Raw genomic sequence first — 26,063 nt, forward strand, 5'->3', positions numbered from 1 at the left:
GTCCATTATTAATCATGAAAGGCAATAATTAATTACGAAAAATATATTGTAACCCAAATCCCCCCCCCCAAAATGTCTTTTTGGACACACAATGAACACTCAAAATAGCATATGTGGTTAAAACCTTTAGTCTGCTGACGGAAAGCAAAAACCTACTTGAACACCTGAAATTTATTTGCGGTAAAATGTACTCCAACTGGTGGGAGACGTGTGCTGTTTTGACCTTTCTTCTTGGGATGAGAGTTTAAAAATTCTAATGAGTTGAAGCAATTGATTGTGATCGATTTTTTGTGCGTGTGTCGCAAAAAAAACAACTGCCGTTCAAACAGGGGTGTGTAGACTTTTTATTTCCACAGCCGCCAATGCATCTTTGTCCTCTGTATATCGAGATTGCGGATGGACGCCAGGTTGGAGCCGCTGACCACCAGATGGACCAAAAGCTTGTCCCACGATCGGGCGGGGGGGGGGCGGGGGGGGCAGGCGTTATGGAACAAGAACCCAGTAGGAAAAGCAAAGCAGAGGGAGCAGGATGCACCGGGGGCAGGCGGAGGTTAGTGACACATTTGTAACCTTGGCTTCAGAGCAACTCATTAAGCGGTGTTTGCTTGGGATGTCTCGCTATCTTCCAGCACAGAGCCAAGAATTCAAAGTCTACCCTCATTTGAAACCGCGAGGGCGGGAGGGGGGGGGGGGGCAGGCTCCCGTTTTACAGCCAACCAAAGTGATTAGGGATTAGGAACAACATTGCCACAATTATAAATAAGCTGAACATATAACAGGGGGGCGGCGTGGGGGGGGGGGGGGGTGTGACTATCAATATTATATCGTAAACACGTCCTCTTTTGCACATTTGTGGCCTCTTCGATGTTTCAATTCACTTCACTTTTGCGATGGCCGCCCGTTCGTCAAATATCCCGAATCTAATTTCAGAGCGGCGTGGGACAAAAAAAAACAAAGCGATCAAACTTTTGCCACGGAGGGCATTTCCGTCGATATATCCGCCGATACGACGCGCTGTAGGCCAAACATAGCGAGTCATTTCCCCCCTCCGTGCTATTTACTCCGGAACCACTGCTTCTTCACCCCTGCAGATAAACATCGCGCAGGAAATGGTATAATCACAGCTGCGGGGGCCGAGCCTCGCTATCCGCCGACATTCTCAATATTAAGGGTGAAGCCAAAACCACCACTGATGTGCGTGACAAGAAGCCCCGCCCCCTATTTTTGTTTTGAATGACTTCAATCATGTTTATTGGACGTCATTTCGAAGCATTCTTGGCAACGTTTCCCTCCCGCGAGTGTGAAAATACATTCGGAATCGAGCAAAAGCGGCAATCAGACGCTTGCGGTCGCCGCCAATGCTGCAGCTCCACACGAAGTCCGATTCCATTCATAATTCACGCGTCCGCGACCTGGACAATATTGGTTTCCAAGCATGTAAGATTTATGGAGGGAGCGAGCAAAACAGCTGTACAGATTAAAGAGGTCAAGGCTTCTTCCTGTGACGCCGGGGAGCCTCGCGATGTTCTTTCCAGACTCGCGTGGCCATCCAGGTTTCGCTTTAAAACTCCCCCCAAAAGGCCTCGGCGGCGACGAGCGTTTTTTGAGACACGCTTCCAGCCTCAAGATAAAAAATATTTAAAAAATGACACAGCTCAATAAACAAGTCTAGTGCTTTTTTTCCCAGATGTTGTCCAGCACGTGTTGCATGACTTGAAAAGTCCAAAAAAAAATCTCCCTTTATGACCAAAGTTCTTTTCATAGAATCAATTAGCGAAGTACAAAAATAGCGCTGCACCGTCACTCCTTCAGCGCGACGACGGCGTAACACCTCGGAGACAGAAGCGGGTCGAACAGTTGCACCAAAGCGGAAAATGATCCCTCATCCTGTTAAAAAATAAAATAAAAAATAAAAAATCATATTCATATTTTTGTTAGATGGAAATATTTGGTGATCTTGCCCAACCCTTCACCGATTAACTTATTGATGACAAAGTGTTTCCCAATACTTTTGTCCATCAAAGTGACTTCCAGTGGAGGCTCCGCCCATTTTCTTTATTTATGTAGCTCCTGGAAGCCCGAACCGTGCGTTCGACCCTTGGCGGGTGGCTCAAAATATCGTCAACAAGCAGGTTCATTGAGTTGACCGTCGGTCAAAATCATGATCACGATTGACACAAACAGGAAGTCGGCCATTTTGGCTTGAAGCGGCCATTTGTGATTGAACCGAGCACGCTTTTCGCATGAGCGTCTAATTACCTGCTCTTTCAGGTAGCACAGGCGGTCCATGAGAATGAGGCCTTCAATGCAAGGAGCCAGGGTCACCTTCAACTCCACGCGCACATGAAAACAGAGTTTATAATTCCTCATCCATTTGCACATCAAAACCGCCCGCCGAAAGTCATTTCACTGTTCGGCGCAGCATCATTTCTACCTCGTGCCCCCGGCCCGACCGCAATGAGCTCCTTTAACGGCGGGGCAATTTATTGGCTTTTACGAGCAGGCATGAAAAGGTTTCTACCCGACGTGAACGCGGGGCGGCTGTGAAAATGGCTCACCAGATTGAAAGCGTGCATTTCTGGCCGGCGAGGCGCGTGCACGTCGTGGTACCGCTGAATGTCCTCATCGGAGAGCTGGAAGGAAAATGCATCATCAAGGGCTGTTTGGGATCATTTGGCACGACAAATTAAGCCGACGGGGCCTCGCGGCATCTCAAAAATGGAATAGAAATGTGAAATATTGTGATTTTTGACCTTGGAATCATCCAGATCCAGCTTGCGAAGAGCCCGTCGCACATAATCCACAAAGGATTTCGCCTTGGAGTAGACGTTCCCGACTCGCTTTTCGCTAATAGGGAGCAAATACTTCATGACAGCGAGACGTACATCGTGATATACAGTAAATGGAGACGGATAGTCCTCAGAAAGCTACGGTTGCTCTTCGCAGAGGATAAAGAATACACACACAATCAATATATACTTATAGATATAATAGGAAGCCAAAAAAAAAGGTTTCCACAAACCCACGTCTTTCCACAATGCCGTACATATATCGACTTCCTGTTACCTTTTATAGGCGCCGTAATGATCCCGGAGAATAACATGCAGGACTGCCCGGTAGAACAGTGAATCCATCTGAATCTTTTGTGTGAGGAAAAAACACAAATCAGCATGCCGGCAGATGAGCGATGCGTGTTTCAATCAAGTCGGTGACGAACAAACTGTTGACCCCACCCAAACAAACACCGGCGCACTTACCCCGTGGCCCACTGAAACTCTTTCCAGCGCCTGTTGTTGTCAGCAAGGAAGGAAGGAAGCGCGCCCGTGAGAGACTCGTCGCACCGTTAAACTCACACGATTCGCGGAACTCACCAGGCACGCCGACATCCTGGCGTTTCGGCCGCAGAACCACGAGCGGCGGCGAAGGTGCTGACTCAGAGGGAACCCGAAGGCACCGCGCGAACTCTCTGGAGGGGCCGCAAAAGCTTTTGATGAGTCGACGGAGGGGAAAAAAAAACACACTCTGGAGTATTTTCTGTCAAGAATACGCATTCGGACCCCGCGCGTCGGGTTCGAACTCCTCCGAGAGTTTGTTGTAGCAGCATCCCACGCCGCAGACGGCGAGCAGCTCCGCTTTGGCCGCGAACATTCGGAGCATGCTCGGTGCCAAGTCGCCGCACGTGTGCAGGCCCACCAGGACCGCGTCCTGGCGTGGGGAGGAGAAGCTTTTAGACAAAGTTCGGCGACGATGCAAAGTCCGTATGCGGGATGAGCTGACCTCAAGCTCCTCGATGAGCTCCCTCAGCTCCGTTTCGGCGGTAACGTAGGACGTGAGCGAGGAAAAGACGGCGCCGGTGGGGCCGCTTCTGATCTGGGCTTTCTTCTGGAGATTCTCCCTCTTCCTCCTCTGCCTCTCCTCATCGGTCAGTGAGACCCTACCGGACTGTACCACCTCCAACGACATGGCGCTCAAGAAGAGCTCCTCGCTGGGGTTCGGGTCTGGGGTCTGGCGCTCAGCCTCCCGTGGTTCATTTCCATCTTCTGCACCTTTAATTTGTGGTACGTCTTCCTCTGCTTTTGCAGCCTTCCCGTGTTTCTGGTACACCTTGGAGAACTTTTTCAATTTGCGGTTCCTCTCCTGGGCCCCGTGGGTGTTGATGCCGGACGAGTCGATGCCGAAGACTCGAAGGCCGTGCTGCAGGGAGAGGAAGGAGCTCAGGTAGCCCTTTCCCGAGCCCACGTCGATAACCTGCGAGATCCACGCCATGCTTATCAGACCCGATATAATCCAATACAGGGTTCCAAAGTAATACTTTCCTGTTTGACTCCACAGCGCTTGGCCAAACAGTCCACTACCTCAGCCATTGACTGCACTTCATGCGACTTTTTTATGTTCATGAACTCATCCGGCTCTAATTCGACAACTAAAAGAGAGAGAGAAAAAAATGGTAAGCTCTCTAACCATTGCATCCATATGACCATCATGTCATACCCGTCTCAGCGCTTAACACAGAGGGCTTTCGTCTGAGGGCCTCCAGAAGCTCATCCCGGCTCGTGCAGACCCCCAGGCCGGGAAGTGAGTGGGCCTTGGCTGAACGCAAAAGTTCATGTGGGTCAACCAGCCTGTTTGCGTCTTGACAAAACCCGAATGTGGTCCTCGATTGTTCTGTTTATGGAGTAAAAGGTAAGAAAAAGATCAAATTCCATCGTTTACATGCACATAATCTTTAAGATAATTAGATTTTGTGTAAATAATGCACTAGTAATATTAAAATGTCAACAGAAACGATTTCGGTCACTTTGTTTTTGGACGTCTGGCTCCCCCTGGTGGCCACCTATGCCAATTGCATTCAGCACCTCCTCAGGCGGCACGGCCATGAAACGACTCCACACGTCGTGTGTGTAAAACTCCACCGTGTGCGCGTTTGCGATGCTCAGAGTGGCCGCGAGAAAACGCGTGACTTCATCCATGCGTTGCCGCAGCTCCGCGAGGCTGACCGAGGAGGGAATCATGGTAAAAAACGATAAAGACAAGGCGAATAGTCGCGATTCATGTCAGTCTACTTTCGAAGTAATCCAGGAATAGGTAGTCAAGTAACGATCATCGATGTTCCACTCATGTGGAAACGCGGTGTGTAGAGTGTTTATGTTTTAGTTTAAGCCATCACTAAATTTTAATGTCAATCTATGTAATAATTAAATTATAATTATGTTCATTATTTAAAAATTTGACGTGGATAAAACAGAAATATCGAATGGTCTGAGTTCTTTTCATCTTGTCTGCTACAAAACGTCATCATCCCGCGACTGCGACTCAGAAGTGGGACACGCATTCGGAACACATGTAAACATTTCACCATCCTAGGCCCAGACCGAAGTTTAAATGGCACCGACACATGCCAAATGGAAGCCAGGTAACCTTCCACCGAAAGAAGGGAACTGGAAGAAGCCCCAAAAGCAAAATGCCCTCGTTAAAAAGAAGAAATGGGTTCCGGTAAACAAAGTTTTCCAAGGAAGTATTAAAGAAGGTAAGTTAAGGCTTCAAGTTGTATTGCTTGTTTTTCTGTTGTATGTCTGTGCTATCTTCCATTTTTATATTTTTCTTGGTAATCTATTGCACGGTGTTTTCAGAATTTCAACATAAATCTCCTCTTAGACAAATTGCATGGAAAAGAGAGAAAATTAGTCATTTGAAGCATGGTGACAAAAATGTCCACAATATTTATACTAACTTGGGGGCAACCAGCACGATCTGACACCTAACACGCTTTTGTCTCCATGTCCCATGTCCCAGGTCAAGGTTTTGCGTTTGATCGCAAAGAGAAAGTGAAGCATGAGTACAACAAGATTTTGCAAAAGGAGAAGAAGAAAACAAACAAACAGACGTCCTCAACATCGTTGCTGTACCGCGACAAGTACCCAGAACACCTCAAACATTTGTATTTGGCCGAGGCGGAGAGGCTGAGGAACGAGGTGTGGACAAACAGAATGAACCGGGTCAAATTCAGAAAGAAAGGACAAGGCCAGGAGAAACCAAATGAGGCCGAGATGGAGGAGAAGGCTGGTTCTGAACCAGAAGATGCAGGTCCCTCTGAGGCTGAAAATATAGAAAAATCAACATCGGTATCAGAAAGGTATAGATTAAATCATCAAAAACTCACGCCAAGTGTATTTTTCAATTGCCAATGTGTCGGGTTGACTCCTTTCATTGATACTCTCTTCTAGCCTACCACTAAGCAACCGCATGAAGAAAAAGCTGGACAAGAAGACGTCCTACCAAAGGTCCCTGGAGGAGTGCGAGCGAGTCAGAGAAAAGCAGCGGATAAAGAAAGAGGTCATTATCTTAAGCATTGGTGGACTTTCTGTTTCGATGCTTCAATTTCGAACTTTGCTTTCCAGGAGTTCCTGAAGCGCAAGCAGCAGCGTGAGGAGTCCATTCGAAAGTACAAAGAGAAAAAGATGGAGATGTACCAGATGCTTTGCAAAAAGACCAAGAAGGGGCAGCCCAATCTCAATCTTCAAATGGACTACCTGCTTCAGAAGATCCAGAAAATCTCAGAAACGACTCCCAAAAAATGAACACGCGCATGATTTGGGCCAGAAAGTGAATCTTGTGCAGTTTTACCACAAGATGGCATTATAAGATAAGGCGACAATGTCCTCTTGTCTAATAAATGTGAAAATACAGCCCTTGTTGTCATGAATGAAAAGCAATTCCATTTGAGGTTGTTGTCGTGGCAACAAGAGCACGTTGCGCACAAGACCTTATGCTGGGGGTGGGGGTGGGGGGGGGCCTCGGGTCTGCATCCTCATGACATCACGTGGTCGCTGGATGACAAGGTAACTTTCAGACTTTTATTCCTCTCTTCGGCTGCGTCATTCACGGTAAGAAGTTATCGAAATGTTCATTTGGTTCGTCAAAAGTTGTCTTTCATGACCAAACAGTAATTTGGTGTCGTATGAGTTTTGCAGGCATTCTAGGTATGAAGATAAGCCCTGACGCTCTCGGGGGCTTAGTGGCTTATTCGAAAAGATGTGAAATTTTTCGATCGTCTGTACTCAAAAGTTAATTTGTTAAAAAGTGCCGAGTTGACCTTTTCAAATCTTGTGCATGGACAAAAGCTCTGTGATTGTGTTTGACGAAGCGTACACTTTTGAAAGGAACTGTTTTTCCCTTTGTTGTCATGACAACCCCAAAGGGCTCAGCGCGCTTAACGCCACCCCACGGATCTTGATTCCGCGCTGACCTACATGCCGCGCCAAGGTTTCGCTCGTTGAAGGCTCGCCGGATCCAATCCACGATGGAACACGAGGAGGAGAGCAGGAGGCCCGGCGGCCGCGGCTCGGGCTGGGGTCACATCGCCCTGCTGGATAAGACCAAGGAGTTCTTCCAGACGTGCGACGTGGAGGGCCGGGGCTTCATCACGCGCACCGACATGAGGGTGAGAGTCGGCGAGGGGAGTCGGATGTGTCAAAGAAAACTCGTCTGAGGCTGTGGTGTGGTGATGTCAGAGGCTCCACAGGGAGCTGCCGCTGTCGGCCGAAGAGCTGGAGGACGTCTTTGACTCTCTGGATACGGAGCGCGCCGGTTATCTCACGCTGGAGGCCTTCTCTTCGGGATTCAGTACGTTTGAATCATTTCAATCCGGATGACCAGAGGAGAGCGATGTTTCGTTTAAAAAAAAAAAAAAAAAAAAACCTCAATTAAAACAGTTCACAGCGCTCTCTAGTGGTACACTTTGGTAATACAGTTGGAGGCAATTGATAAGAACCGTTTATTTTCTGTAACTCCATCCGGGTTTCTCAAAGGTCAGTTCCTCCACGGCCGGAGAATCTCCGTGACCGACGAGCCAGTCCTCACGCGCGATCCGGGTTTCCGGGCCAAAGAGACCTTCTACCAGAGCCAATGGGAAGCCAAGCTGTCCGGGGGCGAGGACGAGGAAGAGGGACACTTCTGTATGCTGCTGGACAGCTTGGGAGCCAGTAATGTTTTTGAAGAGTGAGGAGCATCGCCGAAAACCCGCATGATCCGATTCCGCGTCTGAAAATAACTCATCTGCCGCTTGTTTTGAACTGCCCCAGCCCGGACGAGGTGCGCAGCCTGTGGGCGCAGCTAAGGCGGGACGAGCCACACCTGCTGTCTAACTTTGAGGAGTTCCTGGCCAGGGTCACCCATCAGATCAAGGAGGCCCGCCGGGAGAAGAAGGACATGGAGAGCGCCCTCCAGAGGTCAGAGGACGCAAGGAAACATTTCTTGACGCGGGCTTACGTTTGGATTTGGGTTTCGATCACGCTTTCGTTATCATACGGAACGCGTTCTCCTTCCTAATCGAGGGCCGTGTGACATAACGACGTAATTTCGCTGCAATTCCACACAGAACAGTTTCCATAATCCGACTTCATCCGTGTCAAATGACCGCTAATCTCCGCCTCGGGGCTGCGGGAACACACACACACACACACACACACAGCGGCCGGAGAGATGATTTCGTCTATGTTGTCATGCACTCCAAAATTGGGGTCACGTTCCCGCGGCGCCGCGACTTAGCTTTTAGCTTGTAATTGCCAGAGGGGAAAGGCAAATAGCGCTCGAGGCTTGAGTTTTTCCTAAGAGGACTTAAGTCGCGTGCGTGAGTGAGTCAACAATAGCGTTCAGCTGTTGAGGAATGCTAACCCCCCCCCCCGCAGGAAGGCGGCGACGCACCACGACGAGATCCGCCACCTGTACGAGGAGATGGAAGCGCAGATCAAGACGGAGAAGGACAGGCTGCTGCTGAAGGTAGCTCCCGTTGACAAACGCAAGCGCTCCCTTGTCAACTTTGACTTCGGGGGCGGGGGCGGGGGTGGGGGGGGCCCGCAGGACTCGGAGCGGCTTCAGTCGAGAAGCCAGGACCTGGAGGACCAGCTGTCCTCCAAGGAGAAGGAGCTGGAGTTGCTCTTCCAGAAGCAGAAGAGGGTAAGGTTCTAACTCTCTGTGTTTTTCGCATGGGTTCTGATTTTTTAGGGGGGAAAAAATGTTCTCGGTTTGGCCATTAGTTGGAGCTGGAGTGCCGCGAGCTGAGCAGCGAGAAGCAGGAGAGCCACGTGGAGAACGTCAAGCTGAAGGTGACCAACGACGAGCTGGCGCGGGCGCTGGAGAGCACCAGCCAGGAGCTGCTGGTGGCCCAGGACCAGCTGGCCCTGCTGCAGGAGCAGGCCGCGCGCCTCCACCAGGAGAAGGAGATGTGAGTGCTCAGACGGCACTTGAATGGATTCAAAAAAAAAAAATGAGAACAACATCCTTGGCATTGAATGAGTTATAATAACGGCGGATAAATTCGAAATCTTGTTTTGTTTTGTTGTTTTTCTTCCAGGGAAATGTACAGAGTGACGGAAGGACTGCAAAGAGAGAAGCAAAGCCTCATGAAGCAGCTCGACCTCCTCAGGTTGGTCAACACAACGCTTCTGTTCATTTTTAATCATTTTACACTTGATCCTAATGTCTTTTTTTTTTCCTCTTCCAGGGAGATGAACAAACATCTAAAGGACGAGCGGGACATCTGCTCTGGTGTGGTGAGTGTGATTTTATTATTATAATTAAGGAAACTAAAAACGTTTGGAACTCCATGTTTTGTTTACAAAAAAAAAAAAAAAAAACAGCCAAGAACATCCCTGAGGAAGAAGCAGAAGCAGCGAGTCGCCCTGGACAACATGTTTGACGACAGCAGCCAGCCTGCCAAAAGGTGACTCCTCCCCTCATGATGATGTCATAAAAAAAGGAAAAACAGAGGATATCTGCCTTATTATTATTTTTTTGTGTAACATAATTCACTCTTAACATTTGAGGACATCCTCTGTTTCTCCCGTTTCCAAAGATCTCCTCCGGTGCTGGATGGCTCCTACCAGTCTCTGGAAGCCTTGCCTCTCGAGCACCTTCAAATAGTGTTTGTTGCTTCCTCCTCCTGTAGTGAGGACGACGCGGCCGCCAACGTCAATTCGCTGAAGAAGAGCGCCGGGTTGAGCAACGGCTACGCCGGCCCCGCCCCTCCCAAAACTCACAACGCGAGGGCCAAGGGCAAGAAGGCCATCGCCAGGTCTGCCAGTTTTCGGAGGACCGCCAGAGAACGGGCCAAGAGGGCGGAGACCAAGCCCGAAGTCGGGGACGAGGCGCTGGACTCCCCCCCGGGCGGTTGGCCCCTCCGCCGGGTCATCTCCATCGAAGAGGACCACCTGCCTCACCTTCTCCAGGGGGGTCCGCAGCTGCTCCTTCACCAGCTCAGCGAGGAGGAAGACGGCGAGGAGGCGCCGAGCGATTTGGAACGTAGCGCGCTCACCGAGAAAGGCGGACGTTTTTTTCGGGCGAAGAAGAAGACCCCCATGTCGCCGCGGGGTCAGCCGGTCGGGAAGGAGACCCAACAAGTGGGTGATTTCGCCACTTTTGGAAAACCCCTTCGATTTCGACATGAATGAATTTTTTTTCCTTGAAGGTGGCGGAAGTGCCCGTGTTAGGCCCCGGTCGTCTGTTTAAGGTGGTCCTGGTGGGCAACTCCAGCGTGGGCAAGACGTCGCTTCTTCGCTCCTTCTGTGAGGGGCGTTTCCACCCATCCACCACGGCTACTGTGGGTCAGTGCCTCTCTTTTTTTTTTTTTTTTTTTTAATCATACAAAGGCAAAAGAATGCAAATCACATGAAAAGGCTTGTAAAGTCACACTGAAGATTATGCCGGGTGAGATTCCTTTTTCACTTTGATCTTTCCCAATCCTTCTATTTTTTTTTCCAAAACTGGAGCATGCGCCCAGCACTTGGTCTTTTAATAAATAAGATAAGATAAGAAAACTTTTTGTCAGTTAAGAATGGAAAAAAATCATAAAATGAAACAATATTTTTTCATTTTCTTAATTTCTCAGTGCATAGTGGGAGCAATTTCTTTTCAATGGAATAAAATAAAATGTTTTGTTTTTTAAAAATTATTTTCCTTAGTTTCCCATTAGTCGTGTAAAAACATTTACAGTATCAATTTTTCAGTAAATAATAATCAACAATCTTTTATGAAACTTTTTTAATCAGAAATACGGTAAATATTTCTAGATTTTTTTCCCCCCTGATTCCAAATCAGCCCTTATTTTTTGTCTCTAAGCACATTAAGTTTTCATTAAAAAATATACATATATAACCCTATTTTTTTGTCTCTAGGAAAATAATATATAATATTTATAATTAGTTTTTTGAATTTGGCTTTTCACATTGCGTAATGCATCACTCTTGACTGTTCATCAGGGATCGACTTCAGCGTGAAGACGTTAACCTTGAACAATATGCAGATCGCGATGCAGCTTTGGGACACGGCGGGGCAAGAGAGGTGAGCAGCCGTCATTTATTTGCCGCGCCCGTTTCATCACCCCCCTGCCTCCCGACGCCTCCTCTTGAATTTGCGAGCCCAGCGGAAAGCGCGGATAAATCAGCGGCTAGGGGGTGGGGGGGTTGGCCTTTAGAAATTGTCGGCGCAGTAGTAAGCGGCCCCCGTGCGTCCTATTCGTCGAGGTTCACCGTGTTGCCGGCGCAGGTACCGCAGCATCACCAAGCAGTTCTTCCGCAAGGCCGACGGCGTGGTGGTGATGTACGACGTCACGCTGGAGGAGAGCTTCAAGGCCGTGCGACCCTGGCTCGCCAACGTCAACGTCTGGCTTCAAAAATTGCCCGCCCCTTAGCGTCACTTTTTTTTTTTTTTTTGCTATGTCATCTTTTTTTTTTCAGGAAGCTGCAGGAGAAGGTGTCCAAATCCTTGTTCTGGGCAACAAAATGGACATGGACGGAGACAGGCAGGTGTCCTTTAAAGAAGCAGAACAACTGGCCCAGGTATGAAGAACCCGACCCGACTTTGCATTTGTAATCTAGCGTATGTCTCCAAAGATTTTATTCTTGCGTTTTCCCCGCAGGAAAGCAAGGTGATGTTCTACGAGGTCAGCGCCTACACGGGAAAGAACGTGACCGAGTCCCTGACCCACCTGGCCCGGTAGGATAACGTCCCACACGTTAGCCTAGCGTGTCGCTATGTCCTCAATACGAATGAAATCATTTCAAAACTTTACCATTCCTTCACATGACCTATAATCGGTCAATCCATTTCGTTTCAAGATGGGGGGGGGGGGGGGGGGGAAATTCAAAATGCACAATTGAAATGTCAACAGGGTTTGCGCAAGTGCGCACACCCTCTGAGAATTTGATCAGAAACTTGGCATTTGAGCAGGGGTGTGTAGACTTTTTATATGCGCCGTTTCTTGTTCAAATTGGCCCTCAGGGTGTTGATGGAGCAGGAGGACCGGGTGAGAGACACCACCGTCATCCTCAGCGCTCAGCCCTTGAAGAAAAAGGCCTGCTGCAAGTGAACATGCCTTGGTGGAGGTCCTCTTTTCTATTTAACCTTCAGCGAGGACGCTCACAATATGATCCGTGTTACCGCTGTGACTCGATATTGTTAGAACTTCGTCCGCTGTGGGGGAAAAAAATCACGCTTGTCGCATTTTCTTGATCCGACATTATTTGTAATGCAATCACATATTCGGGATGAATAAAATATTTGCAATTGCGTTTAAAATGACAACCTGGAAACTTCCTTTCAGCTTTTTAATTTGATTTCGCTTTCTTCTCCATTGACATGACCAGTAGTGCGTTTCCGGGCGTTCTTAACGAAGCCAAAGCCTCCTTCGTGCTAAGCAATACGGTTAAAATGGGTCAATCTGACCCACGGCAAGAACAGGAGGGTCCATGACGGTGGTTACATTCTTCAGCGTGTCTGTCAATGTCGGTGTTATTGCTGTTATTGATGACATCACTGAGGCGGGCTGGGATTGCATCCTGTGGGGTGCGATCGATCCCCCCGTACGGATGCGATGGTCGTTTTCAGGAGACTTAACGCATCTTGTAGTCGTGGGAGATGGCGGCGTCGCATAGCTGGCCTTTAAAGTCGAGCTCCAGTGTGAACTCCAGGTCGCGCTGCGGTCAAAGAGTCAGGAAAGCAATCAGGAAGCGGCAATCGCGGTAGCGCCTTGTCACTGACCCCTTTTTAAAGTTCAAAATAAATTTAAAAAATTGCTAAATCTAGTGGCTTCACCAATATTTATTTTTTTTTCTGCCACTTCTCAGATGATGGGTCAAATTGACCCAAGATGATAACACCTGACCCTGAGAAAGTAATAGAACAAGAGTGTTGCTACACCATGAAAATAAAAACTTGTTTTTATGCTACTCTTTTTTTGTTCTGGAGCTTGCAATGGGTCAGTCTGACCCGCTGCATCATAAGTCATCTTTGCTCCTCCTTTTTAGCCCCTACTAGGTCAATATATTTAATGCTTCTATTATTTTGTGGGTCCAATTGAAGCATTTTGAAAATACACCGTAGAGTGAGTAGCAAAAGTCGCAACTTCATAAACAGTCTCACCATACATATTGTTTGAAATGATAAGAAATTGATATGTAAACAACAGGTCATGGGTCAAATTGACCGGGGGACATTATTGCTTTCCTGAGATGCAAAAGAACCAGCGGGTTAGTATGCCATATAAAAAAACAAAACAAATATAGGATAGCTACAGTTGCAAATGGGTCAGTCTGACCCATCCGCATTTGTCCTCCTTACCACGTTCTTCTCGTTAGGCCTGACGGCGATGCTGCCGAATATCTCCTCGCCTTTTTTCACCGTCAGGTAGTCCTCCAAGTAGAAGACGGTCTGCTTCCAGTGTGTGCTGGCCGCGTCCGGCGCTGCGGAGAGGAGGAGGGAAACCGGCAAATTGATTCGAGGTGAAGGGAATGACTCCAGATGCCGTGGACATTTCTCAGCCTCGGGGGGGGGGGAATGCCGGCAGCATACACCAAACATAGAACCTCATCGGCACGCCATTATGCAATATACGATTACATAATACTGTGGGCTTCCCGCACGCCATGTTGCCAAAAATAAAAATAAAAAATGGCGCGGCGACTCCACAACATTAGCGATGTAAATATATAGACAGAACAGAAAAGTAACTACTTCTGATAAATGAAAAAAAAAAAAAAATCAGGCCTCACCGGTGGAGAAGCCCGTCTTCTTGTGACACTTGCTGAACTCGACGCTGAAGTAGGTGACCAGCGCGTGCACGTAGTCGTTGCGCTGCACCTGCAGGCAGAACGCCGACGTGAAGGTCAGGTCGTCCGGCTTCACTGTGTAGACGTCCACTTCCTGTAAGTGTGTGTATGTAATATGTGTGTGTCATTGTAGGCGTGTGAGTGGAGGTGGTGGAGGAGCAACAAAAACAAGTCATCTTTTCTCTCATTTCTTTGCAGCATGTGAAGTTCACACTCCCACACACACACACAGTCACATATATGTTTATCTTGTGTGATTATTATTCACTGTGTGTGTGTGTGTGTGTCCGCAGGTTGAATCACTCCTCACGAGCCACCTCTCACACGCCGCGCGCGTGGGCGCGTTGCCGGGCGTTCGCTGGCGGCGTCACGCGGAGGCCACTCAACGGCGGCTGCGGGAAAAATAGGTCCCCTTGCCGGCCACTTCATTAGGTACACACACACACACACACACACGCCGATCCGAGGCAAAAATGTGCCGCTGACCTTCAGCAGGCAGGCGCTGGTGACCACCTGCTTGGGGTCCACCACGTCCACCAGCGGCTCTTTGATGGCCACGTTCCGAATGCAGCTCATGTCAAAGCCGTACACGTTTTCCCACCCTACACACACACACACACACACACACACTTATAGTCAGTAACGATTGTGTGTTCAAAAGCAAACCCAAATGGACTCACAGTGGATCTTGAAGTCCTTGTACTGCCGGTCTTCGATGGCCACCACGGAGAGGGACGCTCGGTCGGGGAACATCAGGCCTCCCGGTTTCTGCGCGCGGGGAAAAAGGCGTCAGCGGAGTTGATCGGTTACCGCCAAGCCCCGCCCCTTCCTCCAGCGTACCGTACCAGCCACTTGTCCCGGGCGAAGATGACGGTGTTGAGCATGGACTCGTAGAAGAGGCAGTAACCCATCCACTCGGAAATGATGATGTCCACCTTGTCCACGGGGAGCTCCACCTCCTCCACCTTGCCCTGGAAGATGGTGATGACTGCAACCGGACGCGTGATGGACATCATGAGGAACGCCAACCGATTGGATGCGAGGTCGGGGGGCCAAAATATGCCGATTTGTTTATTTTATTAATTTTTTTGGAGCTGCGCGTTTACCATTGTGCAGGTGGTTGGACTTGATGATCTTCTCGGAATACTCGGAAATGCTGGAGCACTCGATCTGCGGGTGCCAAATACGTATACGATGAATACGTCAACATCTCATTAAAAAAATGTTTTCTTCACCCCGTAGACGTGTTTGGCCCCGGCGTTGGCGGCGAACATGGACAGGATTCCCGTGCCGCTCCCGACGTCCAGCACCACCTTGTCCTTGAACACGTGCTTGTTGTGATACATGGCGTTGCGGTAGGTGAGCGTGCGCACTTCGTCCTTCAGCATCTCCTGGCGTGGGGGGGAGCGCAAGCTTTCCTTCAGCACAATGAGCGAACGCGAGCGGCGAACGCGGGCCAAAAGTCTGCGCGGCGACGTCTCAAAATAGACCCAAGCGTATCACAAGCCCCCCCCCCCCCCCCACACACACACACACCCCCTCGGGAGCCACCCGATAGCCGACTTCCTTTTTTCTGCTGCTCCCTTTTTTTTTTTTGTGCGAGAGCAAAGGCCCGCTTATCTACTAAATTTGGGATCTCCCGGGTGTAAAATGTCCCCAAAATGTCTCCACTCTTGTCACCTTTCTGCGCGCAAAGTCATTCCTGAAATAGCGCGTTCAAATGAGCTTCTTTTTAATGAGGTTGCTAATGGAAAAGATGTCTCTCATGACAGATATTTGATATTTGAGAAGAGGACCTTTGCTGGCTAGAACTGGACCCGAGTACGCCGCATACGGAGTCCGCGCCTTTATTTTGCAATTTCTGTACCTCATGGATGCCAAAGTGGGCGTAGGAGTCAAAGTAGTAGTCCCGCGACGTCATCTCCTCGGGGCTGATGAATTTGGCGCCCTTGCCTCGAGCGGGACAGGCGCCCTGCGGGGCGGCGCCGCGGGGCGCGTGTTGGCGCTGGTGGTGGGCGGTAGGCGCTGGTTTGGCCGCGCGGGGCGGCTGGGCCGACTGGGAGAAATGGGGGGTGACGACTTGGTGCCGCTGGAGATTGCGGCAGAAAATATATATTTTTAAGATTCTACATACTCAAAAAAAATATATATACGCGTATAAATATGATTTTTTTCCCAAATGTAAAAACATAAAATGCTACACGTATAAATTATGTAGAATATAACAAACAATCCGCAAAGTTACTTTCGCTGACCGGTGTTCCTAATACTTTGTCCACCCCCATTCAAGAGAATGGGCAAACCATTAGGAACCCCTCTCCTCTCGGACTGCTTAGCCCCCCTGTCGGGGACAGACGCACTTTAATTAATCTAGTCCCGATCAGATACGATTGATTGCATGAGTCGGTGTGCCAAATAAAATGAACAGGAGGTTGATTTTTTTTTTAAGCACCAAGGACAGCGAATTCGCGGGCTTTCTCCCGCGACATTTTCACCTTCTCGTGAAGTCCATTGACGCTCAAAGTGTATCATTGACCGTCCGTTATATCACGACGAGTTATTAAAGCATTATGGTAAAGTATCGTGGCCGTGAGAGCGCGCGTGGATCTCGCGCAGGACCACCTCCAAGCCACCCACCGCCCTGCACTTACCTCGCAGCCGTCCGCCTCCGCCATCTTCCGCCGAAGCAGCAAACAACGCGACGAGTGACCGAGTCCCATGAGAGCCGGCGAGACTTGCGCACGAGATTTGATTGTCCCGACCGGATACTCGCTTGGATTTGCGTGGAAATGTCACGCACTTTCCAACGAGACTTAAAATAAATAAATGAATGAAAAGTTGCACAGAAGATGCGTTAATCTATTTTTGTCACTCGGTGCACGTGCACCCTTGCTGCAGGAGGTTCCGGGTTCGAGCCATTCCACCTTGAGCACGCCCGCATTTTCAAATCCACGCGTGTATTCGCGTGAGTGACGGTGGAGTGGAGGCTGCCACGAAGTTTGCACATGCATTAACTCTCTCTCTCTCTCTCTCTCTCTCTCTCTTTCACTCACTCTTTTGAAGCTGAGGGGCGTTCAAATCTTCAGGAAAAATACGAATGATGCAAAAATCCACAGCCGCCGGCCACCTCATTAGGTACACCTGCAGTACAAACCGACGGAGCCACAATTTTTAAAAAAGCGTTTTAAAAAATATATTTAAATGTCAATTAATTTAACATAAAAACACACAAACATCACCGAATTAATATTGATTCTTTCATTTAAATTACAATTAAATATATTCAAATTAGATTATTTTTGGATTCATTTTATGGAATCAGAATGTCCTAAATACTTTTAAATTAATGATGAATAAATAAATACACTTGAAATAGAAATAAAAAAATTAATTACATTAGAGTAATGCTTCCTTAGATTTAAATTACATGTAAATATGTTTAAAGGTTTTTTTTCCAGTGAAATGTACGAAATGCTACTAAATTATTACACTGCAACAAAACAAAATGTAACCTGATATGATGCATACAGTAAGAGGTCCTGTAAGAAACACAGTTAATGTATGTTAACATGCTTACTTATGTAGCCGGTACTGTACTTGAATGGACATTATATAATAAGAAAATAATGAGCATCTAATTGCTTACGTAATAATAATATGTCGGTTTTAAGCATTCGAGTGTGCAAGTATGTGTTGGACAATTCATGTCTACATAATAACTAACATGAGGCAGGTGGTCCTCACGTCTCAAAAAGGGAGCTGACAAAACAAAGCCATATTTCACGGCTGATCTCCCTGAGCAATTTTTCATCATGTTCTTTTTGGCTACTCATTCATTACGTTCACCCCCCCCCCCCCCCCCCCCCCCCAGATGTCTCACAGGCGAGACAGACTCACGTCCAAACAAACAGATGTCAAAACCTGGCCGCTGTATTGTGAATTTTAATGACGTTTTTTTTTTTCGGAGGTCCTTCTATTTTTTTCACACTAGTAGGCCTCAAGGCATGACAGCAAAATGTGCAAACCAAATGAGCTTGCATTTCTATTCCCCTGGTAAGTATGCAAATATGAGGAAAATAAGCAGATAGCAGTATCTGGATAAATCACTGCTTTGCAATGCTCAAACTTGGAACGTTTTCTTCTCTTTTATCTCTCTTAAATTGCTGCATTCTTGCCGGGAAAATGCTAAAGGCTGTATCTGTGGTTTCCTTGTAGCCGAGGCTGTGTTGTTCAGAGGAATTCAGTCTGTCAAGCAGCTTTGTTTCTTTCTCTCACCCCCTGTTGACCCTTCCCACAAGTTCATAATACGAGGCTTTCAATGTCTATCGGAAATGGGAAGACTTCCAGTGAAGATAAGGTTTTTTTTTTTTACACTCAACACCGTATGTATTAATAGTAGTACTTTATTCACATCATTTTACAATGGTGTACACGCATATTTTGTTACCTAACTCAACTGAGATTAGTTGAAAAGCACGGTAAAAGCGATGAAATCTAAAAAATACGAGTTACGGCAAAGGCATCGCAAGGCTCCATCGGACAGCCTGTCATCAACAAGCCCGACTCCGCTTGATTGCAGCGGTGGTTTCCGCTGCCCACATTTGATTTTAAACTCGAATCAAAAGGGAGAGTTTCCCTTCTTTACGTCGAACCGGTGAGTATGTTGTCACCCACGCAACGAAGCGTCTTTTTGTCGAGCGAACAGCCATTTTTTCCCCCCCCGTTCAACTTTTTTTTTTTTGTGCTGCGCATCAGTGACGCAGGTGGTCAGGATGTTGTCGTTTGGGAGCTCTGCTAAAGCAAACTGCGGACATGGAGGAAAAACATACGCCTATGATCAAAATGCCAACAAATGGGACGTGTTTTATTTTAAGTTTAGGGTCGATTGATTTGACGCATGGCGGCGTTTAAAGTCCTTGACTTGTTGACGTACGGTAAACGGTGACTTACGTCTACGCAGTATCTTACGTTAAAATACGAGTTGTTGTCAAGGTATATTGCCAGGTTACGCCCAATTAGCATCTATGACGCCAGTTACGCCAACGTAAAATGCCATATTACGTCAACCTGTCTAAGGTCAACGTTTTCGTTTGCCAAAATGTAATAGCGTCGACAAAATACTTCTATGATTGTTTTTTGTTGTTGTTGTAGTTTTCCTGAGTTTAGTTTGTTATTTACGTCAAAGTGCCTGACGTCAATTTACCCGTTTAATAGCGTGGATAAAACACCAAATACCTGATATTTAAACCAGAGTGAACAAAATGAGCACACTCAAGCAAATATGCTGCTGAGTTTAGTTTGCTAGTTTATGGCAGAGCCGTTATGTTATTTCGGTGTGGAAGACGTTTAACGGCCTATCATATGTATAAGAGCGTGACAGTACATCTACATTGTGCGTCTACAAGGAAGGATGTTGGGCAGATCAATTAAAGTGCTTCCCACAAGAGGACTTGGGCGTTTATTTACAGAACTGAAAGCTGTGTGCAGCAGTCGGTGATTCAGAGTTTATGACCTGCTCATTGCACTCAATAATTCATTGAATGTATGTGGCGTGAGGATAATATTGCGGAGGCTTCATCCCGCTGCAAATAGATATTTTTGAAGCTTAATGTTATCGAGAAAGGCTGGAAAGAAACAATGTTGATTCTATTCTTTATATCTCCTTGTGTTCTTTAAACAGCACTAAACTGGAGGAAAAAGTGGGACAATGTCGTCTGCTTACAAAGATGGCGAGGAAGACTGGCTGACCGTGTGTCTCAAGTACCTGCTGTTTGTCTTCAACTCGCTCTTTTGGGTAATTGTAATTCACAACCGATACATTCGCCCACAAAGATCCACCGCAAATGATGTTCATATTTAAAAAGCTTTTGTGCTCCCATCAAAGTGCTGGGAGAGTCGCGTAGGAGTTTATGGACTTGGCGCCTGATGACTCATAAATTGCTTCAAGAGCTTGACAGGTTTTGGCAACTTCAACACTCTCGGGGGTCACTTGAAAACATACCTTAAAAGTTTGATGCGCATTAGTCTTTTTTTCACCCAAAAAATGCGAGCAAACTGCTGGAATTTCCTCCGGAGGAACACATTTGGAAACCTTTTATTGTTGATCGGGAAGTGCATACGATGGTCCGGCCTTGTGTGTAAAACTGCACTTTCAGGTGGGTGGGGCCGCCGTCCTGGGCGTGGGCGTGTGGACGCTGGTGGAGAAGAGCGAGTTCCTGAGCCTGCTGGCGTCCAGCACCTTCGCCGTCGCCGCCTACATCCTCATCCTGGCCGGTGGCCTGGTGGTGGTCGCGGGCTTCCTGGGCTGCTGCGCCGTCATCCGCGAGCAGAGGAGCTGCCTCTCCATAGTCAGTATGAAGAGTTATTGAAACCCCCTTTTATGGGCCGGGGGTGATTTGTTGTCAATTAGTCGGTTGTGCTGGGTCGTAAACTTCATTTGAATCCAGTTCTATCGCAGACGTTTCCACCATGAGGTCGCTGAAAGTTAACAAGTAGTAAACGGGTTGGCCCATAATTATTGTTAATCGAGTCGTGACATAATATCCTGTTTTCTCCTCGCCACTCGTTCGGAGAAAGTGACAAATGGCTCTGACAAGGCCCTCGCTGTCCTCATTATTTTACGCGGGGCAGGCAAGAGGGAAACCTTGGATACGGCGGAACTATTTATAGGCTTGTATCTGCCACGGATACGAGCCTTTAACATGTGTTGTATGTGCAGAAAGGATGGAGCCAAAGCGCGCGTGGGCGCAAAGCACAAAGTGACGAGCGTGCGTTGCCGTTGGACGCCAAGCAAGTCACGCCGACGTTTTCCGTGACATCCAACGCCGTGTCAATTCCGACTCCCTACTTCCCCGCAGTTGTTTATTTGAGTCCGCGTTTTAACATCTCGTTACCGACGATACGCGGGGAGCCGCCCACGCTCTCATTTCAACGCGCGCGAGTCTGAAAACGCGTGGGCGCTTTTGTTCACTTTTGCAGCTTGCATAACGTCGCCCGGGATTTTTACTCAGTCTTTACTCAATGCAATTCGAGTCATTAGCGTTTGTTTGCGTTGAGTGCCCCCCAGCCTCGGATCATTAGTTTAGTTTTGGAATAATGCTTTCTTTGCGCCGGGGTGATGATTTGGATGATTATTATTATTATTTTTTTCAATCTCATCACGACGAGTAATGGGGATCCCCGGGAGGAAATCGCATTCCGCCCCGCCTGTCAAAAACGTCTTCCCGGATGCCTCGCGCCGCGCGGCGACACGGACGAGAGACGGATGCCACTCGTCTTGACAGCCGCTGGAAGTTTTTAATGGACTAAAGTTGTCAAGTCACTTCCCTACCGGGAACTCAACATTTGCATTTGTCACCCCCCCCCCCCCCACCACCTTTCTCACAGTATTTCTTCTGCCTGCTGTTGATTTTCCTCATTGAGCTCGTGGCTGGAGTTCTGGCTTACGTTTATTACCAGAGGGTAACGTGGCAGTATTTTAAAAAAAAAAAAAAAAATTAAAAATACAAAAATAAGCTTTTGTCAAGGATGATTTTGAAGCATTCTGGTGTTTCTTTCTAGCTGAGCGAGGAGCTGAAGGAGCATCTCAAGCAGACCATGACGGACAACTACGCCCAACCGGGGAAGGAGGCCATCACGTTAGCGGTGGACAAACTACAACAGGACGTACGTTGAGTTTCTTCCAAGAGCACAAAAAAAAAGGAAAACTTTTCATTTATCGACAGGAACACAGTAATACTAACCCATTTGTGTCGCTAAATATACGCACACTGTATTGTTTAAATATGTATAATAATACTCTCAGACATATATTCTTGATCCTCGGCGAAGAACAACTGATATTCCTGCTGTGGTGTGCGGACCACAAGGTGGAGCACTGTATCCATTAAATCAAAGCAAAAAAAAAAAATTACATTTGTCAAATTTTGTCCTCCCCCAGTTCAAGTGCTGCGGCAGCGACAGCTACCAAGACTGGACGACCAGCGTGTACATCGCGTCCACGCGCGCCGACGGCCGACTGGTGCCCGACAGCTGCTGCAAGTCGGTCACGCCGGATTGCGGCGTCCGCGACCACCCGTCCAACATCTACAAGGTGGAGGTGAGTGACCCCCCCCCCCCCCCCTCCCACGCCGCCGCCCCCGAGTCCTCTCTGACACCCGCAGCGAGCGTCACACTTAAGCGTCTCGTCACCGTCCGCAGGGAGGCTGCATCACCAAGCTGGAGCAGTTTCTGGCCGACCACCTGTTGGTCATCGGGGCCGTGGGCGTCGGGGTGGCCTGCCTGCAGGTAGGTGGAGGAAAAACATTTGACCTCGTTCAAATCCACGTTTGAGAGAGTCAATAAAAACAAAAGTCACCAATATGCAGTCAATAGCTAGCTAAGCGCTAAAACGAGTCAACTTTGAATGCGCCGCGCCCGAGATAGGAAAACCGATTTAAAACAGGCCGTTCGTTGAAGGTGCGCCTTCTACTCCGAAGCGCCTCACCGTGCGGAGAATAGGGGAAATCAATCGGGATATTGTCCATTCAATTGATTTGTCCCATGATTTATTTGTCATGACTTTTGGAGAAACCTGAGCAAAAGGAACAACCTGCACTTTAAAAATTATTTTTTTTAATATCGCTTGTGTCTACCACCACGAAACATGTTTTGCGAATAAATAATGCTGCAACTAAGGTAAGTCTGATGCCAAATTGTGAACTTGTTTCGGCCAATCATATCTTATTCTGAAACTAATTGCATGTTGTTGAGTATTTACATGTCAAAGTCTTACCTGCCTTCAAGAATTTCTCCCTGCCTGTCCTAATATTGATTCGCACGCTTACGTTGAACACATAAATCCAGCTTTAACCCCCCCCCCCCCCCCCCCGGTTGTAGTTTTCCAAATAGATTTTGTCGTTAGTTTCGTGTGTCACACAAAACTAACCCCCGTGTGTGTGTGTGTGTGTGTGTGTATTTGTGCGTATTTGTGCGTAGCTGGCCGGAGCGATTTTGACCGCCTACTTTATCTATCTTCTCTATAAAGAAGAGGAGGAGGATTTGGCCACCTTGTGATTGTCGTTAGCGCCGCACTTTTGGCTCCCGTGTTCTTTGTGCAGGTCTGAGCGCAAGTGTGGATGACATTTTGCATGTGCCGAATGCATCTAGCCGCTTTCAATGTATTCACAGTCGCCGTCCATCTTGTTTTACTTTGGGGGCCCCTGGATGGATTTGAGGCAACCTGGTGGGTAGTGTGCTTGTGCTTTAAAGTAGCCGCGATGTCCCACGTAGTTCGCGGCCCATTTGAAGTCTGTTGCGAACCAAAACGGCAGCGCAGAATTTGGCCTCGCACCAGTGACGAGCTGGATAGTTGGAATGGTAATGGCCTCCCGGTAGGTTGGATGTGTTTTTCCTTGCATGGGCGCTGTCACGCTTGTCATCTTCCGCGCTTTGTCGCGCCCGCAGGCCGTTTTGTCAAGTCCGTCAGTCAATGGCGCTTCCCGTTTTGCTTCTTTCTGTGGTCTCACGCCAATCATTCTTTGACGGATTTTCCATTTTGCATCCTTACTCATGTCTTCCGGGTGCAAACCCCAACCTGCATCTCCGTGGCTTCAGTGGCCGCTTGAGCGCTAACGCATTCTTTTCCCGGCTCGTCTTCCTCGTCGTCCGCCTTTGACCCGACGCTTCCTGTTTTCAGATCTGTGGGATGGTGCTCACCTGCTGCTTGTACAGGAGGATCAAGATGGAGCCTTACTGATGTCACCAGGCTCCTCCTCCTTCTTCTTCTTCTTCTTTTTTTTTTTTTAATTTCTTGTCTGGTCCCTCGTGTCCTTTCGTTTGTGCTGAACAGTGGAGGCCTCGGGGAGCCCGTCTTGCCTTTAAGCTTCACTACGAGACCGACTTAAGGGAGCTCCATTCAACCGCCCGTCTTGTGCGCCAGTGTTTGTGCTTGTGAATTCTGAGCGTGCCTGAAATATACCAAAAAGCGGATTCTTAATGTTGTGCCTGATAACATAACCAAACGGTTTGCTTTGAATGTGATGGAGCACGCATATCTGGAAGGCGCCAGAGTAGCCTTAACGCCTTGAATCCCAAGTATTTTACTCTCGCTGGCCACGTTAGGTACACTACTTTTGTATTAAAAAGTAGCCACAGTATGAGAAGCATCTCCGACTGTATTGCGGTCCAAACGACACCCATTAATCCATCTGACAATGTCAATCAAAATGGATTCTTGTCACTCTGTGTCACTGCTGTCCATTTTCACGCCGGTGTACCTAATGAGGAGTCTCGTGATTTTCCAAGCCGTTTTTTTTTTGTTGTTGTTGTTTTTTTTTAAAGGTGAACTTCAAGTGTTTAAAACGAAACATGACAGGTGCTAACGAATGGTTTGCTTGCTCCAAATATCCTCTGTACTATTCCAGAAATATTAAAAACGAAGTGAACGTCGCTGCAGAACCAAAATCCCGTTGCGATGTGTTGTTTGAGCCACTAGAGGGAGACAAAGCTCACATGTTAGGAAACGATTGCGTGCTCAAGTTCTTTGCTTGCTTGCAGATTTTGTCGTGACATTCGACCCACAGGGCGCATTTCGGTCAAAATCTGAAATTTCCCTCTGTTTTATTGTCACCGAATTATATTCCGAGCTGAGGGTTTCCCTATAATTTCTCCAAATGTTGCCGCCGTGCCTCGTTCAAACCACATTTTGTCCCCCGTAAAGCCCTGATGTGGTTCCTGGGGTCGTGACTAAATGAGACGCTGTGTGTATTACCCCCCCCCCCCCCCCCCGCCCCCCGCTTTGCTTATGAATTGCCCGCGTCCTATTGTTAGTTCTTCATTGTTACCATATGACTCGTTTGTTATTCTTTCGTTCCCCACCCTCAGCGCCGTCGTTCCTACGTCCTACCTCGGAATGCGCCATTGCTGTCAAGCGTTTTAAAGTCGGGGGAGGGAAAAAAAAAAAAATCCCACAAGTATCCGGATGATGTCCAACATTTTTTCGCGGAGACAATCTCTCGTGACGGTGTCCAAGAATTGTTCCCAATATCTTTTAGTGTTTAAAGACGTTTGTTGACAAAACTTGGAACAAGCACATGGACTTAAATATCAGTCTCTGTGCCTTGTTAAACACGTTATGACTCACTTGGTTTTCTTGTGTCTGTCTGGCCACGCGCACCTGCGCCCGTAAACGCCGCCGCCTTAAGCGTTGTTGCACACTGGTGGGAACACTTTTCGGACGCGCACATCTGCGCGCCGAGGGTCCAAGGTTTGTTTGGCCGCAGTTGATTAGCCGTGCGTGAAGCCGCGCAGCGTGATGTAAACACTTCACGGGGATTTGGAAGTGAGTAAGCTGTTGCACTGTCTGTTATTTGTCATGTGTCAGCAAGATGGGCGAACAAAGTTAATGCCCCCCCCCCCACCACACACACACACCTCCCTTTAGCCGCGGTTTGTTTCACAGGCGCCTGAAATCGAACATATGACAGAAAATGGACCGTAATTGTGTTTATCGAAATAATTGGGTCTCTGGATCGCCGGCCGATCCATCAAATGTGATCGTAAACAACCAAATAAATCTTCAGTGAGGTGCTTTTTTACAAAAATGTGTCTGCAAACAAACCCGTTCTCAATGAAAATGTGCCGCGCGCAAGTTAGAGGTAAATTACTGAAATAAAATGAAGATAAATTACATTTCCAAATGATTAAATATATTGTCCTTAAAAGTTAAACATAACTCTGCTGTTACTGGATTTGAAAAAGTTGAAGACACTGTAACAGTTTGCGCCGGTTGGACATTCACTTGAGTGATTCTCTCACATACCACTAGAGGGAGCTTGCATGCCACTCGCTGTACTCAGACGACGCTTATAATTTGAAGGCTTGCTGTGGAGAATAAAATCGGATGCTTCTACTTTTTTTTGGCACGGAAGCGCCACGCGTACTTTCTTGTTGGCCCCGCAGCGGAGCGACTGAGGTAACCGG

General features: G+C 47.8%; 5 protein-coding genes across 11 annotated transcripts; 3 read left to right on the plus strand and 2 right to left on the minus strand.

The window, feature by feature from the left end:
• Nucleotides 1-331: 331 nt before the first annotated feature.
• mettl25 (methyltransferase like 25) lies at nt 332-5,120 on the minus strand. Its single transcript, XM_086103484.1, has 12 exons — nt 4,799-5,120; nt 4,492-4,665; nt 4,321-4,423; nt 3,778-4,252; nt 3,558-3,705; nt 3,372-3,466; nt 3,258-3,287; nt 3,067-3,140; nt 2,754-2,847; nt 2,559-2,633; nt 2,260-2,331; nt 332-1,887 (listed from the first exon to the last, which is right to left on the minus strand). The coding sequence occupies exons 1-12, from the start codon at nt 5,010-5,012 to the stop codon at nt 1,801-1,803; spliced, it is 1,641 nt and encodes a 546-aa protein (XP_085959610.1). The 5' UTR covers nt 5,013-5,120; the 3' UTR covers nt 332-1,800.
• Nucleotides 4,865-6,686, plus strand: ccdc59 (coiled-coil domain containing 59). 2 transcript variants are annotated; one of them, XM_086103483.1, is made up of 5 exons: nt 4,865-5,013; nt 5,365-5,527; nt 5,794-6,133; nt 6,225-6,333; nt 6,399-6,686. In XM_086103483.1, the coding sequence occupies exons 2-5, from the start codon at nt 5,383-5,385 to the stop codon at nt 6,576-6,578; spliced, it is 774 nt and encodes a 257-aa protein (XP_085959609.1). In that variant the 5' UTR covers nt 4,865-5,013; nt 5,365-5,382; the 3' UTR covers nt 6,579-6,686. The 2 variants fall into 2 exon arrangements, with proteins under 2 accessions (XP_085959609.1, XP_085959608.1); XM_086103482.1 differs by lacking the exon at nt 4,865-5,013 and having other exon boundaries at nt 5,277-5,527.
• A 149-nt stretch (nt 6,687-6,835) lies between these two features.
• cracr2ab (calcium release activated channel regulator 2Ab) lies at nt 6,836-12,579 on the plus strand. Of its 3 annotated transcripts, none has more exons than XM_086103468.1 (18): nt 6,837-6,884; nt 7,199-7,441; nt 7,512-7,623; nt 7,809-7,998; nt 8,082-8,228; nt 8,688-8,778; nt 8,860-8,955; nt 9,036-9,223; nt 9,353-9,424; nt 9,503-9,551; nt 9,639-9,721; nt 9,854-10,397; nt 10,466-10,601; nt 11,256-11,337; nt 11,542-11,656; nt 11,733-11,834; nt 11,915-11,991; nt 12,277-12,579. In XM_086103468.1, exons 2-18 carry the CDS (start codon nt 7,301-7,303, stop codon nt 12,362-12,364), a joined length of 2,313 nt encoding a protein of 770 aa, XP_085959594.1. In that variant the 5' UTR covers nt 6,837-6,884; nt 7,199-7,300; the 3' UTR covers nt 12,365-12,579. The 3 variants fall into 3 exon arrangements, 2 of the variants coding, with proteins under 2 accessions (XP_085959594.1, XP_085959595.1); XM_086103469.1 differs by having other exon boundaries at nt 9,947-10,397; XR_015099295.1 differs by lacking the exon at nt 11,542-11,656 and having other exon boundaries at nt 6,836-6,884.
• Nucleotides 12,580-12,588: 9 nt separating this feature from the next.
• Nucleotides 12,589-17,114, minus strand: prmt8b (protein arginine methyltransferase 8b). 3 transcript variants are annotated; one of them, XM_086103474.1, is made up of 10 exons: nt 16,754-17,114; nt 15,970-16,191; nt 15,338-15,493; nt 15,209-15,272; nt 14,943-15,073; nt 14,783-14,870; nt 14,589-14,704; nt 14,046-14,196; nt 13,615-13,736; nt 12,589-12,971 (listed from the first exon to the last, which is right to left on the minus strand). In XM_086103474.1, the coding sequence occupies exons 1-10, from the start codon at nt 16,820-16,822 to the stop codon at nt 12,888-12,890; spliced, it is 1,203 nt and encodes a 400-aa protein (XP_085959600.1). In that variant the 5' UTR covers nt 16,823-17,114; the 3' UTR covers nt 12,589-12,887. The 3 variants fall into 3 exon arrangements, with proteins under 3 accessions (XP_085959600.1, XP_085959601.1, XP_085959599.1); XM_086103475.1 differs by having other exon boundaries at nt 14,046-14,133; nt 14,948-15,090; XM_086103473.1 differs by having other exon boundaries at nt 14,948-15,090.
• Nucleotides 17,115-18,595: 1,481 nt separating this feature from the next.
• Nucleotides 18,596-24,545, plus strand: tspan11 (tetraspanin 11). 2 transcript variants are annotated; one of them, XM_086103480.1, is made up of 9 exons: nt 18,596-18,756; nt 19,783-19,896; nt 20,258-20,449; nt 21,489-21,563; nt 21,663-21,767; nt 22,042-22,200; nt 22,302-22,388; nt 23,079-23,200; nt 23,779-24,545. In XM_086103480.1, the coding sequence occupies exons 2-8, from the start codon at nt 19,810-19,812 to the stop codon at nt 23,154-23,156; spliced, it is 783 nt and encodes a 260-aa protein (XP_085959606.1). In that variant the 5' UTR covers nt 18,596-18,756; nt 19,783-19,809; the 3' UTR covers nt 23,157-23,200; nt 23,779-24,545. The 2 variants fall into 2 exon arrangements, with proteins under 2 accessions (XP_085959606.1, XP_085959607.1); XM_086103481.1 differs by lacking the exon at nt 23,079-23,200.
• Nucleotides 24,546-26,063: the final 1,518 nt, after the last annotated feature.

Source organism: Hippocampus guttulatus, chromosome 22 (genome assembly GCF_054856545.1).
Source record: "Hippocampus guttulatus isolate MCC_2025c chromosome 22, RoL_Hgut_1.0, whole genome shotgun sequence".
NCBI classification, from domain to species: domain Eukaryota; kingdom Metazoa; phylum Chordata; class Actinopteri; order Syngnathiformes; family Syngnathidae; genus Hippocampus; species Hippocampus guttulatus.

Coding starts and splice junctions, on each gene's coding strand:
- mettl25 (XM_086103484.1), bottom strand. CDS start 5,012: ATGATTCCCTCCTCGGTCAGCCTCGCGGAGCTGCGGCAACGCATGGAT. Junction 4,666..4,798: donor GCCAGACGTCCAAAAACAAA/GTGACCGAAATC, acceptor CTCCATAAACAG/AACAATCGAGGACCACATTC. Junction 2,332..2,558: donor AAATGCACGCTTTCAATCTG/GTGAGCCATTTT, acceptor GTGCGCGTGGAG/TTGAAGGTGACCCTGGCTCC.
- prmt8b (XM_086103473.1), bottom strand. CDS start 16,822: ATGGGACTCGGTCACTCGTCGCGTTGTTTGCTGCTTCGGCGGAAGATG. Junction 15,273..15,337: donor GGGCCAAACACGTCTACGGG/GTGAAGAAAACA, acceptor TGGCACCCGCAG/ATCGAGTGCTCCAGCATTTC. Junction 12,972..13,614: donor GGCCTAACGAGAAGAACGTG/GTAAGGAGGACA, acceptor CTTTGACCGCAG/CGCGACCTGGAGTTCACACT.
- cracr2ab (XM_086103468.1), top strand. CDS start 7,301: ATGGAACACGAGGAGGAGAGCAGGAGGCCCGGCGGCCGCGGCTCGGGC. Junction 9,722..9,853: donor AGCAGCCAGCCTGCCAAAAG/GTGACTCCTCCC, acceptor CCGTTTCCAAAG/ATCTCCTCCGGTGCTGGATG. Junction 11,835..11,914: donor AAGCAGAACAACTGGCCCAG/GTATGAAGAACC, acceptor TTTTCCCCGCAG/GAAAGCAAGGTGATGTTCTA.
- ccdc59 (XM_086103483.1), top strand. CDS start 5,383: ATGGCACCGACACATGCCAAATGGAAGCCAGGTAACCTTCCACCGAAA. Junction 6,134..6,224: donor TCAACATCGGTATCAGAAAG/GTATAGATTAAA, acceptor ACTCTCTTCTAG/CCTACCACTAAGCAACCGCA. Junction 6,334..6,398: donor AGCAGCGGATAAAGAAAGAG/GTCATTATCTTA, acceptor TTTGCTTTCCAG/GAGTTCCTGAAGCGCAAGCA.
- tspan11 (XM_086103480.1), top strand. CDS start 19,810: ATGTCGTCTGCTTACAAAGATGGCGAGGAAGACTGGCTGACCGTGTGT. Junction 19,897..20,257: donor TCTTCAACTCGCTCTTTTGG/GTAATTGTAATT, acceptor CTGCACTTTCAG/GTGGGTGGGGCCGCCGTCCT. Junction 22,201..22,301: donor CCAACATCTACAAGGTGGAG/GTGAGTGACCCC, acceptor CACCGTCCGCAG/GGAGGCTGCATCACCAAGCT.